We start from the raw sequence: 20,616 nt of genomic DNA on the forward strand, positions 1-20,616 counted from the left end.
TCCTCTCTTCAAGAGGAGCGATTATTACCAGAGACATAAGTGAGAAACATGGTGCCTAAAGAGTAGACTAGAAATCTATTGGAGGACTCGGCAGCAGGAAAGTTGGTGTAGAAGGATAACTTTCAAAGAAAGAAGCAAAAGCCTTTTAAAACCTTATTTTTGGGTAAAGCCGTTACCTTCATTGCAGAAATAATTAAAGGAGGAAATTTGATTACATTGCATTTACCAGATGCGCAATACACCTCATTTATGAGCTGTAGAAATTGTTATATATCACAGCAGTCCTACCTCTATAACAGACAACGCTTTGTTTTTAGTGGGTTATCAGCTCACGTTAGACACCCAGGAAGAATGAAATTGTGGGCAGAGGAGAGCTTTTGATACTTGGTGTTCTTTGTACGAGTCGAGGACGGGCTTTTCTTCTTTAACAGGTGTGAGTTCAGAGAGATTTTGAGTGTGGAGCCAGCAAGGCCACCCTCGGGGCACTGATGTTCAAGCTCATGTTTGTTGTGTGGCTAGAACTTGTAAGACAAGAGCACCTGACAGGATTACATTGATTCATTGTAGGTTACACTGAGAAGTGTGACGCATAGCAACAGGATTTGGAGTTGGCTGAATATTAAAAGCTGGATTTTCCATAAAGGTTGAATTTGGAAGTATATTTAAGAGCAGACTTCTTCGGGTTGTTTCACTCTAATAGAGGTGTGATGTCTTAAAGGTGCGCTTTATTTGGTGTGCGAGGGTTCGTTACAGGACTAAATAAATAAAGGGTCTTCAGATATTTCAGTTATTCTTATGCATCTAAATTTGTGTTGATTTGTTGCCAATGCTTGTGACAAGCAACACACCTCAAAATTAACAATTTATAGCTTAATTGTTGCAACAAACTTGCTGTTTGCATTTGCTTGTGCATGTTTCAACCTGCCTGTGAATTTGCAGTTGGCCTGCTCGTCTTCTCTGTTTACACAACAGAGAGACCGTGACTCGTATTTGTAATCAGTACGTTTAACAGAGTTTTGTTTGCCTTTTAGCTTCTTATTAGGATTTAAGCTCATCAGCTAGTGCTCATTTATTTATACAAAAGAATCCACCTGGATAACATCAATCTCTTTTATATTTTTTTGCCGCGGTGCAATTTCTTTTCTAATGTGTCGTATTATCTGATGTCTAGCGCTCTATAGCTACACTAGAGGCCAGGCTGAAACGGTTAGAGATGAGGTTTCAGGTTTCAGCACTTCCAGCTCCTCCCAGGTTTTCCAGCACACTGAAGCATAAAAGGAAAAAACATCTCAGTTAATTAGCTGCTGTTTGTGTTTCTATTGACTCACTCGAGTTGGTTTCCACCCAAAAATGCAAAGTATGCACCCTTTACCTGCCTCTCCAGTCTGAGGCCTTCACAGCACGATAAAACTCTGTTACATCCCAGCTCACTAGGTTCAGAGGCAAAAAGGTAACCAACCACAAGGAAAGCGGTTTAGACTGAGTCGTTTATTTAATAGATTTTATTAGTAGTCATGTAAAAGGGAACCAGAAGCGTGGAGCAGGAGGCTGCTGCTCAAGCCAAGCACCAAATAAGTAAAACAAAAGGTGATTGCTAATGGAAGGGTCTTAGCTAACGTGTGCTGTTGTCATTAAGAATAATATTTTTGAAAAAATGAAATCCAGTGCTTACTGGCCCACCTACTAAAACAAAAATGACATAGGAAGTGGCCTTCCTAGCAGACAGCACTTAGTGTTTGTCACACTACAGTAAAAATGATGGCATCCTCATTATAGTCTTTTACATTTTGAGACTGATTGTAGGTAGTTGTGGTGACCAAGAGGTTACTTAGAGCTTGCGGGTGTTGTGCACTCAACCCTGGGCTGCAACATTCAGTCACAAGGCCCAGGACACCTGTCTCCAAACAAACAGGGTCTGAGTTGGCGTGTAATCCCTCTGTAATCCCCCTTCGCACAGGTTTGCAGATAAGTGCCAACAATAATAATAATAATAATAATAATAATAATAATAATAATAATAATAATAAAGTACCTCGCTTTGCAATGGGAGACTCAACCTAACTGGTTGCCAACTGGTTATATTCTGGGACCAGACCGATTAAGTATGGCAGCAGGTGGGCATTGCAAACAGTGCTGCTGTAGTCAGTTGGAGTCATCAGACACGAGCTGATGCCGATGCTGCCCTTCTGAGCCCCGCTGTAGGATCCTCTTATCTTTCCTAAAAAAAAAAAAAAAAAACCAACCCATGATATCCTCCAGGGATCTAGGGAATTCCCGCAAGTGTCTCTGGGCCTCATTCTGGATCAGTGCATGAGGGCCTGGCTCCGTCTGAAACAGACGCTCTTTTAATGTCGCCTGTAATGTATAACAGACATGAGACAGTCAGAATGATTCACTGTCCTCCTCTCATCTTAATGTCAGTCACAGGAAATTCGTGCCTGCATGAATGCAGCCTCATTATCTCACTCTCTCTCTCACTCACACACACACACACACACACACACACACACACACACACTGAGAGCTGAAACCTTGTGGCTCAAATGGCTTCAAGGCCTGAGGGTCTGCGCTGGAGAAACAAGAACACAATGTTCACTCAATGTTAAGTGCATATTTAAATGAGCTAGTCATTGGAGTAAAAATAGGGAAAATTATGCACTTTTAAAATATACTAGTAATTGTCATGCATAAGCTCTAGACTTCAATAGCAGGCTTTCATCCACAGTCCACACACATTTGGGCAAAATATGTGAAAGCTCTGGCATACATTCCTCTCATTTAGAAGACGGGGCAACACAAAGGCCTTTGTTACTTAAAAGCAGCTACATTTCTTTTTTTTTTTTTTTTTATGTCTCCACATACTCAGTTGTTTCCTTCTGCAGGAAATCATTTATAGTCAACAAACGTCTCAGTAACAGGCGCTCTGGTTGACCTGCTAAATTTTGAGGAAATATGAGCTACTTATGGTAATCATTGAGGCAATGGTAAAGTAAGAAATTTTCAATTTGCTGCTTAAAGAGTTAATTAAATTTCCTTTTTTTCTGGCCTGTTTATCCAGTGTGCAAAGCCCTGACCTCAGAAAAACCAGATAAATAGCAAAACAAAAATTAGTTTTTGCTTTATTTTTCAAATTCATTCTCTGACTTGTGAGTTTTGCGGTCATTGTGGCTGCTTTGGTTTCTCTCTGATGGCAACAGTAGAGATGTGAGGGCTTGATTTCATCTCCTTACGCTCCTTGCGGCATTGATGGGCCATTAAAATCCTAAGTTTCTACATGAGAAACTGGGACTGTTGTGGAGAGCCGCACCGTTGAGCTTATGAAGAGCTAAAATTGAAAAGACCGAGCAGAATTATGTTGAGATTAATGGCGGGGTTCTCCAGTCCTCAACTTTAGTGCAGTCTAGCAAAATCAGTACTTGTGTGTCTGTGCATGCAACAGAGGATAATGTCACCATAGCCTGCAACAAACCTGAGTGCTAATTCATCGAAGGCCAAGATGGGCTGGTGATGTGCAGCCCTAAATGGGTGAATAGCACTACAGGCCAGAGGGAAAACACATTAACCTTTGATTTTAGGGTAAACTTTAGCGTTGAAATGTCTCCATTCCTCCAGGTGTTTGTGGTTTGTTCTGCAGTCTTTGTCTTCTAAACCACAGCTCATGAATCAGTTCATAAAAGTGACCTGCTATCAGTGAGAGCTGTTAACCTGAGTGCAACCCCTGTTTTGTTTTTTTTGTTTTGTTTTTTTCATAAGACGTGGCTTTACACAGACACACTGCCACGTTGCCAGGTCTGACAAATGGCAGCAATTAGAAGTCTTTTTAACCCACTTCACAGTTTTATGAGTGACTTTATAGTCATGCTGTGATTCTTAATGTGGAGGTTGTGCGTTTGAACCTTTCTTGTGATGTTTTGGGTCGCCTTTAAGCTGTATTTTCTTAAACTGGCTTGAAAGTATGAAGACTTGTCTCCAGTCTTTTATCAGCAAGATTGTCAGATATGTTTTCTTTGCTTCTTAAAAGAAAAAGAGAACATTTCTTAATTTATCCTCACTTAAGAAAATCCTGAAGTGCTGGCGGTGGAAAATAGTTTCATACTTTGCACAGCACGATCTCTACAAAGAAAGACTGCTGAGATATTTTTATGGTTTCTGGTTCAACAGTTGCACAAACTCCAAGGATAAACATGCGTTGATGGTAAAGAAAGCGTGTGATAGAGTTTGATAGTAAGCCAGCGCTCTCCACTTCACAGGAAAACTACACATACAGTCAGAACGCGTCGACAGGAGCTCTGGGCTTTGTGAGCACATTGACACTAGCACGTGTTTGTCCTCCCCCTTCTTTCGTTTTGGAAAAAAAATCTTTGTTGCTATGCTTTGTAAAGAAAAGATTTGACTTAAAGAAAATGTTTTGACACAAACTTAATCTGTGCTGAATCCTGTGGAGAGATGTGATTGTTTTTGCTGTAAATATTACAGGCGTACAGCAAAGCCTTTGAGTGTGTTTGACTGCAGTAAATGTCTTGAAGAGTTTCAGTTTGACATGTGAGTGAACTTGCTATAGTTCAGGAAATGACAGCTTTGCAATCCAGCCTGGTTCTGTTCAGCATCAACTTGTAGATCTAAATGTGTGTTTAATAAAAACCTGCTGATCCTGGACTCCTACCAGGTCCAAGTCACCGTTTCTGTCTCAACACATTAGGATTGGACTGTATAACAGTTCCTTCTTGAGATGGATGTTTTAATTCCCTGACTTTCTTGGCTAAGATAGGCAGGTTTGAAAAAAGGCAGGACGGAGACACACTTATGAGATTAAGTACAGCTCTGTGCAAATGTTTTAACCACTTGAGATGTTTGCATTCTTATCCCTCATGCTACAACATCAAGGGAGCATCTGATCGTCTAGAATTCATCATGAGAATGAAACTGTCTTCTTCTTCTTCAATTTTATTTACTTTATGTAGCTCCAGTTTACAACAAAAGTCACCTTAAGGCAGGGGTCAGCAACCTTTAAGACCCAAAGAGCCACTTGGACCCGGTTTCCATGCAAAAGAAAACACCGGGAGCTGCAAATACTTTTTGACATCTAAAATGAAGATAACACTGTAATTATTGTTTTTTACCTTTATGCTTTGTGTGAACAACTAAGGTGTGTTGCTTATGAAACCCATGAAGTGCTACAGAGAAAATTATATTTTATTTATGTAATTAACACATTTTGAACTCTTAACGAAATATAACAAAAGGAAAGACACCCAGCTGAACTAAAATGATCCATGTAGCAAACAACAACTGTCGTGAGCCGCCACCCTTTTATCGCCTTTGGGCTTTTGGAACCTTGGCCTGGCTTTTAAAAAATAATTGGCGGAAAAAAGCACTATGCTGCTAAAAAAAAAGAAAGATAGATATTTTCAAAATTCTGCCTAAATATGTATTTTGCCTGGTTAATGTGTGTGGTGGGGCGTGGTCTGCAGCGCTGCTGCAGGGGAGCGGACGAACCTGAGCTGCACCCGCAATCACGCCTCGCCGCCTTAAGGTCTGTGCTCTCTCTGCTGTTGTGTTGGCGTGTGTCGGGCTGTGAGCTGCAAAGCTACAGCCGGCTGTATGCGTACAGCAACTGTGTGTGAAAAGCATGTTCATGCAAACAGCGTCGGGTCTGCCGTGATATGTTTACAATGGGACTTCTGCTCCTGAACCTCTGCGCACAGCGCCTGCAAATCAGGGCTGTACGAAGTCACTTTCATCTTTACGCAGGACTGTAAGCTGTCATCTGTGAGGCGTGAGCGGTGTTTGTTTTTAACATAGTTCACGGTGGAGAACAGCTGCTGACATAATGTGGATACAAAGATCCATAATTGGCCCATCTGGGGCTGAAAGTTTTGATATATGCACGGCGTTGCGGCGGTTACACCGGCTTCTGCGAGTGTGACGCTTATTTTGAGCGATGAAAAAATAATAAAATCTAATTTTATTTTTATATTTCAATATCAAAATAATCTTCCAATTTAGAACTACAAGTTAAAAAAAGAACTAACATAAATAAAATACACTTCAGCTACATACTGCGGAGCCGCAGTATAAGGACTAAAGAGCCGCAGGTTGCCGACCCCTGCCTTAAGGTTGTTTTTTTTTTTTTTTGTTTTTTTGTTTTTTGTTGCAGTGCATGGACTCCTGAGTATTAGACAGAAAATCCCAACAATTAAGCAAGCACTTGGTAACAGTGGGAAGGAAAAACTCTATTTTAAAAGGAATCAGGCTCAGAGAGATGCAGCCATGTGCTGTGACCCCAGGTTAATAACATGTTGTGGTGGCACTTAAATGCATCTTCTCCCAGCCTGAGCCTGTAGCAGCTCAAATGAGTTCAGGATCACCCGATCCAGTCATAACTTATAACCATTATCGGATGAAATGAAAATTATAAATGTACCGGTACTCGTATAGGGCCTTTCTACTCAGTTTGAGCATTCAAAGTGCTTCCCTACTTACAGTAAATAATTGTGGTAATTGTATGTGTCTGCTTTTTGTGTTAGGAATGAATCGAGTTACTCGATAAAAACTGAAGCACTTATGAAAACCATTCGCTTTTTCACCCGCAGGTTTATGAACATTATACTTACTGTGTTTGGTTTTTCTCTGCAGGGTGCTGGTCAGGAGAAGCTGGGCATCTACATCAAGTCTGTTGTCAAAGGCGGAGCAGCTGATATGGTCAGTATGAAAACTACGACGGAAAACAGGAGAAAGAATCAGGATGTGATCAATATGTGTGAGTGTGCGTCTGTTTGTGTTTACACAGGATGGTCGTTTGGCGGCAGGTGACCAGTTGTTGAGTGTTGATGGGCGGAGTCTAGTCGGCCTATCGCAAGAGAGGTGAGAAACTTGTACAGCAACATTTTTTTAATCCACAGAAATAATTTGGGAAATCCTGAGCACACACGAGCAAATTACAATTTTATGATTGACCCCAAAGAAGCAGCAGGGTGTAAATAGTGTTTTTCTTTTTATATATTTAACCACCTACCGCGCTGTAGTGACGCATTTATGGTCACGAGATGATGAAACTGACATTTAATGTTATTTTAGGAGCAGAAAACATTCAGCGGCACGTCAGCATGATAATTTACTTTTCACCTCAGGGTTAAGACATCCTGAGGTCGTTGCATCCCGTTGGTCCTTGTAAACACACGGATTTTCCAGCACGTCTGGAACATGCAGCTCGAGCAGAAAAAGGGTGTGTGCGTGCGTGCGTGCGTGTGTGTGTGTGCGTGTGTGTGTTTTGGAAACAGCACCAGAGCACGCGGTGGCTAACGCCCCATTCAGATTAATCCTGTTATTCCTCTTGCTTGACATGCACAGGCTTGATTTTTAGTGTTATTACCTGCATTGTGACAAAGAGTCAAACTGGATTAACAGATCATTAAGTTAATTGCTTTAGCATGCAGATAGCAGCTAAAGCAATTAACTAATTTTTCTAGATTTCGAGTTTTTGTCATGGTATCATAGCGTGGTAATCTCAACTCCCAGCAAGTAGAGATTAAGGGATTTTTACCCTTTCTGTCAGACATAGATGTGTATGTAAAGCTGTGATGTTTCCAAATATGGATTTGGAGCCTGTTTTCCCCTCAGCGCCAAGGGGCTGATGTTACATTCCCAGAATCACTTCCAGTCAAACAGTTAGCTTCTGCCCTACAACTATTTATAGGATTAGGTTAAAGCTCCATACACAGGGACATGTAACACATAATAGCAGGCATCCTGTGCGTGTCTGAGTGACACATCAGCATTGGAGCCAAAGTTGGAATGAAGCGTGTCTCTGGTAGTGACAAATATAATCCCTGCCTCCTCTGGTTCATAGTAAAGGCAGTTGTTCTTCCCGTTATTAACTCACAGCAGTGCTGGGGGCTGCAGAGCTGTCCAGACTTCCCACTCAAAATGTTTTTATTTGAACAAAAAACAATGTGCTCGACCAACAAGCATCAGGAGGCTCTGGTGCATAGGCTTATTAAGACCATTATGTCTACATGATATGAAATTTGTGTTTTAGTGAAGTTCAATCAACATTTCAGGAACTTTTCAGGCAAAACATGAAACACCTTGTGAGAATTTGCTCCTTTTTAACAAACTTTAATAATATTTGAAACAATATTGACAATGAAGCTGGAAGAAAATTGGTACAAAATTAAAATCTCAAAACTTTTATTTTATAATTTAGAATAACTTAGAATAAACCTCTGTAGCGCCACCTGGGTGTTAGATACAACCTTGTCTGTCTACACGTTCTTTTACCAAAAAAGGTACTTTGATTTTTTTTTTATTTTTTCCAGTCATGTCCTCATCCCGTGTTAGTACCTCATCGCTCTGTGGTCTCAGTCTTATACAATCACATTCTTTTCTATATGTGTCATATCTTAACCGCTTTGCCTTACATAAGAAACATGTCGAAGCTAAAAAAACACCAGTTAGTACAATACATTCAGATTATATTTATCACGTGGATACAAGGAAACCGCACCATAGCAACTTCAGTAACAAACTAAAAAGAGACACAGGTCAGGTCTTCTTGTCTGACATGCTTTAAATCCCTGAAGTGTTTAAAGTAATCCAAAAAACAGACAGCGATCAGCATAAAAGGTGATCATAAACCAAAACTACAGGTACCTAATAATGGTAATCAAGGTTGCCGCTCCTAAACATGTGGCCACCTGATAAACTGCCACTAAATAAGCCAAATTAAACATAATCACAAGTCACACAGTTGAAGTTTGTCTATGAAAAAACAGTCAGTTAAATTTAAATGTATGTATACATCTTAGTTCATCTGATTGTGGTATGGATCGCCACAGATGCGGATTATAAATTCCTGTTTGCCTAAAATGTTGTGTTGTTCTTCTACCCTATTTTTTAATTATGAAACCCTTAGACAGCCACAACTGCGACTCCACACTGGGCTAAGTTTGTTCCAGAGAGTGGGGCTGTGGAGGGGCTGCAAAGAAACTTGGCTCAGTGTGTCCCTCTGTAATTTGTGCTCCCCCCTCTTGTTCAGGGCGGCAGAGCTGATGACGAGGACGGGCTCAGTCGTCACTCTGGAAGTCGCCAAGCAGGGAGCCATTTACCACGGACTGGCCACCCTCCTCAACCAGCCAAGCCCAATGATGGCAAGAGGTGAGCGCACACACAAGAAGCAGGATTTTATTCATGACTAAAAGTTCTGGTGTATGGTTCTGGATGTAATTTTGGAAGCGCTGATGATTTGTGGAAATCTTTGTGACTTATTGATAACTTTGATGGCTTATTAATCAAATTAAATCAACTGAGAATTGATTTTGAATTCTGGTTAGTTGTCTTCAACTATTTCAGCCATTATTTGTACAGATAGATGTAAAAACTTGTCTTGGGTTCAACCTTTTCCACACGCATGCTGATTTTTCTCTAATTTTGGTATAAATGTAATATTTGTATCTATTTTTTTTTAATAGATACAAAGGTTGTTTTCTTCTCTTTTTTTTTTTTTTTTAAAGGATTGGTAGTAAGACACAAATGAATAAAATCATTAGGAGTTTTAAAAATAATGAAGCCATTTTTCTACCTCAATCAACAACCCTCAGAGGCATTTAAAAACAGCCACAAACACGGCTCTCTAAAGTATTTAAAAGTGGTAATGAATGAACTATTGTTGGTCCCACTGAAGGGTGTGCCAGTAATTTGGTGTTGTGGATGATGGAAAAGAAGCAGGCTTGTCCAGACAGTGTGTCCTTGTTGTCTTCCTCTGCAGCACAGTAAAAATCCTGCTAGCAGACTGGAGGATATAATGAGAGCTTGTGGCCAGAGCCAGCTGTGTGTGTGTGCAGACACACGTGCATGGCAGAGTTTACAGGGTTGTCTGGCTGCTTGAGCGGTGCTTGAGCGGTGACCCCAGGTTCATTAAGGAAGCGTTCTGGCCGGGCCAGTCTGTGGTCCACGATGACGATGAAGGCGTGTTTCTCCCAAATTCCCTCGACCGCAGACTCTTGCACCGCTGACAGAGACGTTTAACAAGCAGACGTCGAAGGACGGTCTTTAGTTACAGGAAACTGGACAAGCTGAGCAGGAGTGTAGATTCTCACAGAACGATGGCGTGAAGCCAGAAGAAGAAACAAATTGGTAGCTGTGCTGTATGGATTTTATATGAACCTATGTTTAAAATACACTTAAATGCCTTTAAATTAGCTTCAGTCACAATTACAGACGCCCCAGCAGGAGATCAGCACTTTGATGTGTGTTTAAAATGGTCTGAGACAACAAACGACTCCAAAGAGGTGAAATCAGTTGGGCCCAAACACAAGCTCGACTAGAACAAAGGCTGACAAACTGCAGCAACACAAAGATTCACTTTTTTCTTTTTAACTGTTTTCCTCTGCTCCTGTTTCTTCTTTCACCTCCAGCGTCAGACCGAGGCCGTGAGAAGAACGGGAAAATGCGACCAAAGAGTGAAGGCTTCGAGCTGTACAACAGCTCGGTGCAGAACGGCTCTCCAGAGAGCCCGCAGCCCGGCTGGGACTCTTACCCTGAGCCAAAGAAGATGAGCGGAGAAGACCGGCTCCTGAAGAACCGAGCCGACCATCGCTCCAGCCCCAACGTAGCCAGTAAGAAAGCTGCTTATTAATTATTTATTACAGTGTCATTTTAATAATTCCTCTTCTTCCGCCACAAATATAAGGTGAACTTTAACTTTAGTTCTGCACAAAATAATGAAACCATTCCTACTTATTTGGTTTACAGACTGTATATTTAAGAAGGATGTACCCACTGGGATGTCGCGCATTGTTTTAAAGCCTTTAGTTGGCCATGTTTGCTGTCACAGTGTTGTCTGTTTTGGAATCGGATATGGTCATATTTGGTTAAGAGCTTGGGCTGCTAAATTATCAATAATAGCAAACTTTCCATGTGTACATGGATACCTAATAAAGTCAGTTTTATTTATATAGCACATTTAAAACTTGGCTTGAATTGTTGCAGGTAAAGCCAAGTGCACAGTGTCGGCACCCACCTGTAACTCAAAGCAGCCACATCACTAATAATACATAACTTTAAGCTTTAATACAGTTTAAACAGATGAAGTATATTAAAAAAAATCATTGTTCTTTACTATGTTTGAAATCTTCCTTTCATGGTATTTCACATCCCAACAAATTATATGTAATTTATGCTACAAGCTGGGAATTTCCTTTTACAGCATGTAAAATATCTGTAACAAAGTAGTCTAAAGGGCAAAAGGTCAGTACCATAAATTAAAATATGAAACAGAAACCAAATGGCTCAATCAATTAAGAGGAGAGCATAAAATCATTCATAGTTCAATTATAATGCAAAAGAATAAATAAAACAATTGATCCATTGAGCCATCGCTGGTCAACAGCGTTTGGTGTGGGCAGTAAAGGAAATAGGAAAAAAAAATAAAACCGCCCTCATGTTATTCTGTAGCTACTCCACCCTGATTTAGAAACACAGTAGCAGCCAGTTTTCCTGCTGCTGGAAAAATATTTATTTTCAGAAGAAAAGAAAATATTTTCAGCAACCATTTTCCTTCTTCTGTTCCTCAGTAATTGTGTATTGGTGAGACTTTTTGTTTTTTTGTTACTGCACTAAAGCAATGGTTTCTCCTGCCTCTGCTTCAGATCAGAGCCAGAGTCCTGCAAACAAATCAGTGTACCCCGGAGGACCTGGCACCAAGATCACCTCCGTCTCCACCGGGAACCTGTGTGCAGACGTAAGTAACCATCAGACTGAATCCTTACCCTTATGGGAAATGTAACAGCAGAGTGACACAACATTTGAGCACACTCGGTATGTTGAGCAGACATGAGAAATCATTTATCAGGTTTATGGCTTAGTCTTGTTTATTCCTGGAAAACCATCTCAAAATATTTTGTTTTTTTTCACACGCTTGTTTTTTGTTCCTCAGGATGAGCCCTCTCCTCCCCGCCCAGAGGCCTACCCCATCCCAACTCAGACATATCCCAGGGAGTACTTCACCATCCCAGCCTCCAAGAGCCAGGATCGGGTGGTGGGACCAGGGCAGCAGGGGCCCCCACCACACTGGCAGGGTATGGAGGACAGAGATCGCCTCCCCATGGGCGATAACATCCACAACAACAGCATGCAGGTACGGAAGCTTGAGATACTTTTCAGATACTGTTTTTCTGGGCGTTACAACGCTCTATGAGACCCAAAAAGATTAGTAAAGTTTTATTATTCATCAATGTGTTTTTCCAAATCACATTTTGGTGACACAGAAATGTTGGAAGCCATCAGCTTGTTGACAAGCCGATCATCATCTCCTTCTCCATCCTTTTCTGGCTGTGAGCTCCTCTCATCTTCGTCCTCCCAGTTTTGAGCATCGTTTGTTCCATCTCTTATGAGTCACCGTGGTTATATCTGCATATGCAAAGGCTTAAAAAGTGTCACAGGATTGAAAAACATATTTAAACATTAGAAATACAATTTAAGATAACATAATAAAACAGACAAACTAGAGCCTACATAATAACCTCTAAGGTAAACTTGGGAATGTAATAAGTAGCTGATTGAGGTGATATTGATTATTTGTGTTTCCAACCACCCCTCCTCTCTCCTTTTATAACGCATACTTTTCCTCATCTAATATTTAATGTTTTGATTGCTTTGCAGCGGATTAATCACTCTCAGGAGGACTTGTATCCACCACCAGGAGGCATGAGGCCAGATGAGCGAATGCAGCCACACTACCAGCACCGGGACCTGGACTACCCACACAGAGATCTCGAATACCAGAGAGGTCCACCTGGAGGTAAGAAGGAAAACCTGACTTCAGATCGGATCAGAGAGGATGACAGAAAAAGGACCGCAGCACCTGTTAGTGTGTTCACTACCAGATTATACAGCATCTTAAAGTCAGCATCCAAATGTCCCTTAAAAGTTGATTATCCTTCACGATTACATAAAACACACAAATCATGATATTAAATTCAAGGACCAGAGCAAAGACAATTTGCTAAAGCATAGCAAATCAGACATGCTGTCATTTCTGACATTCATCAGATGAAAACAACAACAAAAATAATAACTAAGTTGTAAGTTATTTCACTTTAAAAATAAATATAAAAATCTAATGTTTTGGACTGCAGATGCCCAGGAAAAACACTCTGTAGTTTTACCATCACCAAGCCTCCATCTTTCTTCAGAAAGCTGATTAGTACTAAAGTATTGTGCCAACATTAGTGATAAAATTCATTTTTAGGCTAAGAAGGTTCAGAGGTACTGATACTGGTTTTTCATGGAGGTTTAAAGGCTTAGAAACCACTGTGCAGTTGGTGTCCCTGGTCAAGCAGGTGACCATGTGTTTCTTTGTGTCTGCAGGTCTGGTAGGGCCCGACCACTGGGCTCCACAGCCGCAGGTGTCCTCCTCCCTGGAGTCATCAACATCAAGCCAGGAGCATCTCAACTTCTCCGCGTCCTCCTCTTCTTCGAACAAGACCCAAAACCAGAAGACCGGCCCGGGCAGATGGAAGACGCCCAACGCCCCTCACACCGTGCCACCGCATTCGGCACAGCCGCCGTCTCGGTCTGACCTGCCCCCTCCTCCTCCTCCACCTCCAGCAGCTTACCCCGAACCCTACGACCCACAGCCGGACCTACCGCTTCCGCCCCCTCCAGCTGCTATCAACCCAGTAACGGCTCAGCAAGCTGCTGACCGCAAGAAGAGAGAGGAGCAGCAGCGCTGGTATGAGAAGGAGAAGGCTCGGCTTGAGGAAGAGAGGTGGGCTTGTTTTGTTTATTGAAATGTTAGCAAAAAAAGCATCTTTGTTATTTACTATTTACTATATCCGGCTTGCTATTTATTATTTCTGAGGGAAGATGTAGACAAGCATTTATGCTTGTTGCATTTTAAGACCTTGGCCAAGTCACCCTTTTAAATGGCACTTTCTCTAAAAGCAAAAACGTATTAGTACAGGATTCCCATTTTTCAATTAAAAAAACAAAACAAGGTGATGTCATACTGCTACATTTATGCATCTGATTTTGAGTATTAATGATGATGATATTGATGCATTTCCAGGGATAGGAAGAGGAGGGAGCAGGAGAGGAAGTTGGGTCAGATCCGGGCCAACCCTGTCATGCCCGTCCAGCCTCACAACGGAGGAGCCATGCCTCCTCCTCACCACCAGCCCCCTGTGGCCTCCATGGCTCCACCTCAGCCTTACCACCCCCCACAGCCTCAGCCTCCTCCACCCAGACCAGAGAAGCTGGCCAGTCTGCCGCGGTCTGCTGTACCTCCTCCTGCTAGTGCCTCCAACCCTGCTGGTAACAAGAAATGTATTAGTTACTTCTTGTTTAAACAAATAAACCAGTCTTGTCTCTGTAATAACTAGTATTCAATATGCCTGCAGGCATGGACACAGTGATCAGGGAGCTGCTTCCACAGCAGCAGCCGCGAACCATCGAGAGGCGAGACCTGCAGTACATCACAATCAGCAAGGAGGAGCTGACGTCCAGCGACAGTCTGTCTCCAGATCCTTGGAAGAGAGATGCCCGAGAGAAGGCCGAAAAACAGCAGCAGCTTCACATCGTGGATCTGCTGGACAAGGAAATCCAGGAGCTGCAGGTACTTTTGTTCACAACAGTGGGAGGAGTGATTTGAAATCAGAGATCATGTTTTAGAAGGAAGTAGCAGAGTTAATGTGATCGACTTGACATTATGAGGATATTGTGGAAGAGTATGATCAAAACTGCTATGCAAACTGTTATTTTATCTTCTTGCCTCAAGTAGGAAATATTTAATGGTAAAAACCAGTAAAGATCATTCAAAAGAAAGTAATTAGGTCAGATATTGTTAGAAATGGTTCACCAGATATTGATATCAAGTGGTAGGTGCAGGGTGTAAATGTTGCATCACACAAAAGTATAAAAGATATGATTATTAGAGAGGTAATATATCTCACACTCTTTCCACTCCTGCATCTATGCGTGGATAGAGCAGGGTTTAACCAAAGACATAAAGCTGGATTTCTGTAAAAGCTACTGGCCGGTGCCCCGTTCTGATACTTAGATGACCTTGTGGCTTATTCCGGTAAGACGACTTCAGTTTCTAAACATCATTTTGTTTTGCAGGCAAAGCCCGAGCGAACAGCGGAAGAAAACGACCGCCTCAGGAAATTGATGCTGGAGTGGCAGTTCCAGAAACGACTGCAGGAGTCCAAGCAGAGCGACGACGAGGAGGACGAGGAGGATGATGAAGACGTGGACACCGTGATGATCATGCAGAGGCTGGAGGCCGAGAAGAGAGCCAGGGTAAGAAATGGAAGGAAATGACTGAGGGGGAAAAATGAGTTCATTTGAAGGAAGTAGGGAAGGTGCTTTTTTTTTTTCTTAACAAAAAGAAAAGGAGGGAGTCGAAATCGTATCATGTGCAAAGGCTGCTTTGGCAGAAATCAAACTTTCTGACTTCTGTTTTTCGAGCATTACTACCCATCAGCTCAGAGTTCAGGGCGAGCCGCAGGAAATCGGGCTGATGGGGGGGAAAACAGAACCGCCTTTCAAATGCTAGAAGGGAAAATGGCTCCCACTATGAATGTCCTGCAATGTGCATCTGCAACATGCTTCTATCATCGCTTTGCCATGCTGAGCTGCTTAAATCTGATTGGCTGGAGGGGTGGATGGGAGGGCAGGCGGCAGCAGTGTCGTTAAAGCTGCTTTCACATCTCGTGGATGTGACTTTTATTTGAGCAAACGCTGCACATGTGCAGCCTTTTGATTATTTAAGCACAGGTCTTGCACTACAATGGATATCAAATATCCAGTATTTTTAAGGTGAAGACGATGCTGGGTGTTTGAATTCACCGAGTCATCCAGCACGAGCCTGAGTGTGTGTCGAAACCTCAGGAGGAAAGTGCTTTTCTAGGTTCAGACACATCAGTTGTGCATTCATCCGGGTCGTGTGTAGATCTGCTGTGTGTTCCTCCCAGTAGCTCTGTAGTGAAGGTAACTGTTTTGTAGCTGACTTTTACCAGACTTTGACTGGATATTTTAGGATGCGGAACGTGGGTGTCTTTAGTAGCTGTGGATGAATCTCAGAGTTTGGTTGACTGTGTGAATTATTTTATTTTTTTATGTCTTTGGTTTGCTGCGTTCTTTTTCTTTGTTGAACTACTTTATTCATCTTGAAGACTGGTATACACTTGGTTTTAAAATCTGGGACTTTTGGCTGCTTAGGAAGGGAATTTAGGCTCATATACACCAGAAACATATTTCAGACACTAATAGAAATGTGCAGGCGTTTCCAGCTGTTCACAGTGGTTGGTCAAAGTAATTTATAATGGGGGCACAGATAAAGTCTTTTTTACTGTCTATGAGTACTGTTCCCAAGTACTGAACTGGATAAAGTGCGCAAAAGGTAAAACATTGGATAACGTGGTTAGAGGTTATTGTGACAGTATTACTAACATAAAATAATCCATTTAAATGCTGTCCAGTCATCTAATGTGCATCACTGCAGTGAGGAGTTATTGCTGATTTAGGATAATTGTGTCTCTTTGTGGTTGTTTGAGTGAGGTTTGTTTGACTTTTTTCCCCTCGTGTGCATTAGTATGTACACTACCACAGGTATGTTCTGAAGTGGGTCCCAGACCACCAGGAAGGTTTGGTAGTGCTCCTCGGTGGTCTTTTACACCTGTGTTAGATTGTTCATAATGTATTTTTAAGCTAAGTGTAAACAGGGTCTAGTTTAGGTCTTCATGACTAAAAGTGGACATTTAGTTAGCTTACCGTAAATGGATAATACCACAAAATTACAACTTTCTCTAAGAAGTAAAAACTTCTTGGACTATTTTACTTTACCAAAGCTTCATTGATAAAGTTGAAGAGAAAAATATGGGACGATGAGCTCAACGTTAAAGATGTAGCTCTGTAGTTTTTAGATTTAAAAGCTTCTCATCAACAGAGTAATAAGACCAAACCATGTTTTCACTTTATTCTATGTCCTCCCCTGCTCTTCTCTTATCTCTGTTTTACTCTTTAGTTCCTCCCTCGATTTTCTAATCTAGTCTTAACTCCTCCTCACCTTCCTTTTCAGTATTTGGGTATTTCCTCCTCCAACTATCTCCCCTCCCTCTCTCACTCTCTATTCTCTTCTTCTTCTTCCTCTTCAGCAGCAGACTGCTGTCCCAGCTATCTCTGTTCTAGACTTGGTATGTTCATCCTGTTAATGACGAGTATCTTCTCCCTGCCCTTACATCACTTCCTGTTTCCTGTCTGGGCTTCCCACCTGCCCGTGTCTCTCCCTACCCATCTGGGCTTGCTGTTGTCGTTTCATCGGGGGTCGTGGTGGTAGACGGGACTGGGCCATGATTAGCTAACGAGCAGTTGGTCCTAGGATGCTTGATGTTGTTTGGCTGGGGAAGCTGTCCATCTCTTTGTCAACTCAAAACACCTGCTGGGGGACGGTGAACGAAGCTGCTGCTTAAATATTGGTGTTTGATAACTGCAAACCAAACCTGTCCATGCTTTCAGATTAGCAGAGCTGCGGTTGGTGTGATTCTTTTCAGCAGTGATGTTTTGAGTACATATTGAGGTGGCGCCTGCATGGCTGAATGCATCATGGGGGGCATCTGGGTCGAGACCAATGCATGACAGTCCTGCGAGCCCCCTGCGCTGCCTGCGAAGGGCCACATCATGTTGTCGTGGTGGTCATGAATCCATCCGTCTGTCTACCCATCCATCCATTTGTGTGTGACCTGCTGAGCCTCTTTGTCTTCTCTGTATAGGGTCTGTTCAACCAAGTTATTAGATTAGCTAATTCTTGCTTTACTTGATTAAATGTACATAAGAGATGGACTTGGCCACCCAGAGACTCAGATCCATTAGTTTGTGAAGTACAATTTTGAAACCTTTAGGAGAGTCGAACTCCAGGTCTCGAGGGCCGGTGTCCTGCAGGTTTTAGATCTCACCCTGGGTCAACACACCTGAATCAAATGATTAGTTTATTACCAGGCCTCTGGAGAACTTCCAGACATGTTGAGGAGGTCATTTAGCCATTTAAATCAGCTGTGATGGATCAAGGACACATCTAAAACCTGCAGGACACCGGCCCTTGAGGCCTGGAGTTCAACAGCTGTGCTTTAGATCATCATTTTTGCTTAAAAACACTCAATGTCCAACTCATATTTGGACATGGAGTTAGGACTAATAAGCTAACAACAAGAGTTTTTACTCTAAAACTAGATCCTAGTATACAAAATAAACACATTTTGTACTAATCAAGCATTAAGGCTAATGATTGAGACCACAAACTCATCAGGAAAGTGTTTAATTGGGTAAAAGAAGAAACAAAAGTAGGGTCAATTTCTCGTAGACTTCTATACAATTGTTTTTGCAGGAAAGTTCTTGCCCCCTACTGGCAATTATCTATATTGCAGGTTCCAGACATTTTTAGACACTACAGCTTCAGAACATCACTTTGTGGTTAAATGATTGATAGACAGATTTAGTTTTATTTAACCAGGGTCATAGCATTGACCTGACCATGACCTAGAATGATGTAGTTACCATATTTACCCTAATGCAATAGTGGTAAATATTAACAAATAACAAAAATAAAGAAGGAAGACTGCATTGCCTTCAAATCTACTGGAAAACCTTTACAGTGTAAATACAACTTTTTTTTAATGGAAATATAAAGACAAAGAAAAGTGTAGCCAAAATAGTAATTGTAAGAAATTAAAAATATATAAAATTCACTCAATAAACAAATTGAAACGACTCAAGCAAAACAATATATCCTGCATAAGAATTAGAAAAGGAGCAAACGGGGAGCCTTATTGGAGCTTCTTTGTGGACAGATACCACCGCGAACGTTTGGTTAAACTGACCCTTTAACCACCATCCAGCCCTAGAATGGGTGTGTTTGTTTCGTTTGTCGCCATGCTGCACTTGGTTTGTCGGGATGGTTTTCGGAATATTTCTGCTGCAGCCCATTAAGCTTGCAGTTACTTCAGGTACGCTTGATTTATTATTCCTCTGCTGCTCAGTGGGACATTTAATGATCTGTAAACGAAATCAAGTACACCTTAAGTAGCCAAAGGAGGGGCTGTCTTTGCTTTTCGCTCTGCCCTTTTCCGGTTGTTGTTACTGCTGCTGCTGTTGTCGTTGTCGCTGCATGTCGGTGTGTGCATGTTTAGCAGTGTGTGCGTGCGTGCGTGTCTGTTTCTTTCTGCCTGTGCTGTGTGTTTGCAGTGCACACAGCTCCTCCCCCCAGGAGCAGTCCTGTGAGACAAATGCAGTTCTACCTCACATTTGTACACAAACATATTAGTGCAGTTGAACAAATCCAAAAGAAAATGTGCTCAGATTATGTGTCTGTGAATGCCACGCGTACTAATTTCTTTCCTCATTTGCATGCGTGCCTTGCGGCATGTTCCCCGCGGGTGTGTGTGACCAGTTGCAGGATGAGGAGCGGCGGCGTAAGCAGCAGCTGGAGGAGATTCGTAAGCGGGAGGCAGAGGAGCGGGCGAAGCAGGAGGAGGAGAGGAGGTGGAGGGAGGAGGAGAGAGCCAAGCGAGAGGCCGAGGAGAAGGTCGGTGTGTCTGTCCTTGAAACCGCTGGAGTTCTGACCTGATTAAAATTAATGCTTTGTGCCTTTATTAAAGTATTACTGAGTCAGAGCTTCAGGTGTAGCACAGATTAGGTTTACACACACACACACACACACACACACACACACACACACACACACACACACACACACACACACACACACACACACAGGGGTTGGACCGATATTTGAACAGTAATTACATTATATCCAAATCTACAAAATTATGCAGCTTTCTCTTGTCTTAAATTTTTTTTTTTCCCCTGTTAGGGTGCAACAGCCAGCTGCTAATACACAATAAAACCAAAGTACGCGATGCTAACAAGGAGCTATTAGCATGATAAGAGAAAGAAGGTCCTTAAAAATCCTCATTAAACATCAAAAATTCCCGTTAAGAACCAAAATATTGGCATTTGATAAGATTTAATGTAATTTTAATTCAGATTGTTGGATTATACTTAAAGGTGCTAAACTTTTAGATATACTGGCAAACTGTTTCCCCTGTTACCAGATAACAGTGTTTACAGCACAGATGATGCAAAGGACTACATTTTTAGTCCTACTGAAAAAGGCTTTTTCTCTAGGTTGTCAATGTAAGCTAAAATGTAGCCACTGTGTTTACAATTCAGTTCGTTTGCATATTTAGCCTGCACTTTGGTAAAAAGAAATTACGTTTTATATTCTTTGTACATTCACACCTTGATTTCATAGAGATTTTAAACTATACCAACCCATCACATCGGTCTAACCCCTGAATGTGAAGATGCTTTGGAAGAATTCAGACCCTTTTACCTGGTGCACTCTTAACTGTCTAATAAATGCAATTAAAATTGCAGATAATAGGATTTTATCAGTCCTACTATAAAGTTAAACTATAGTTATTTATATATTAATCCTTTGTATCTAGCCTCAGTTTGGTGGGCCTTTAGCAAACTGTTTTCCTCTGTAAGCAAGAGATTTTTAGTTACTTAAGCTGTTGTGGGAAATAGAGAGCAGAGCGAGAAATGCAGCTGTCATTT

At 41.7% G+C, this 20,616-nt stretch overlaps 2 protein-coding genes across 11 annotated transcripts in view; one reads left to right on the forward strand and one right to left on the reverse strand.

Annotated features, from left to right (window-relative positions):
- The window catches only part of LOC308397092 (uncharacterized protein), a gene marked incomplete at both ends in the record, with an annotated part of 535,410 nt that overhangs the window by 114,078 nt on the left and 400,716 nt on the right, over window positions 1-20,616 (reverse strand). The window lies entirely within an intron of this gene.
- afdna (afadin, adherens junction formation factor a) overlaps window positions 1-20,616 on the forward strand; it is a 123,105-nt gene that overhangs the window by 92,827 nt on the left and 9,662 nt on the right. For all 10 annotated transcript variants that reach the window (XM_080882096.1, XM_080882090.1, XM_080882095.1 and 7 more), the window contains 12 exons: window positions 6,637-6,702; window positions 6,791-6,864; window positions 9,038-9,156; window positions 10,416-10,616; window positions 11,649-11,740; window positions 11,936-12,136; window positions 12,661-12,799; window positions 13,369-13,768; window positions 14,069-14,313; window positions 14,400-14,614; window positions 15,121-15,300; window positions 19,445-19,579. In XM_080882096.1, the coding sequence (XP_080738222.1) occupies window positions 6,637-6,702; window positions 6,791-6,864; window positions 9,038-9,156; window positions 10,416-10,616; window positions 11,649-11,740; window positions 11,936-12,136; window positions 12,661-12,799; window positions 13,369-13,768; window positions 14,069-14,313; window positions 14,400-14,614; window positions 15,121-15,300; window positions 19,445-19,579 (2,067 nt within the window). The remainder of the gene's footprint in view (window positions 1-6,636; window positions 6,703-6,790; window positions 6,865-9,037; window positions 9,157-10,415; window positions 10,617-11,648; window positions 11,741-11,935; window positions 12,137-12,660; window positions 12,800-13,368; window positions 13,769-14,068; window positions 14,314-14,399; window positions 14,615-15,120; window positions 15,301-19,444; window positions 19,580-20,616) is intronic.

The sequence above is a fragment of the Rhamphochromis sp. 'chilingali' genome (genome assembly GCF_963969265.1).
Source record: "Rhamphochromis sp. 'chilingali' genome assembly, chromosome: 5".
NCBI lineage: Eukaryota > Metazoa > Chordata > Actinopteri > Cichliformes > Cichlidae > Rhamphochromis > Rhamphochromis sp. 'chilingali'.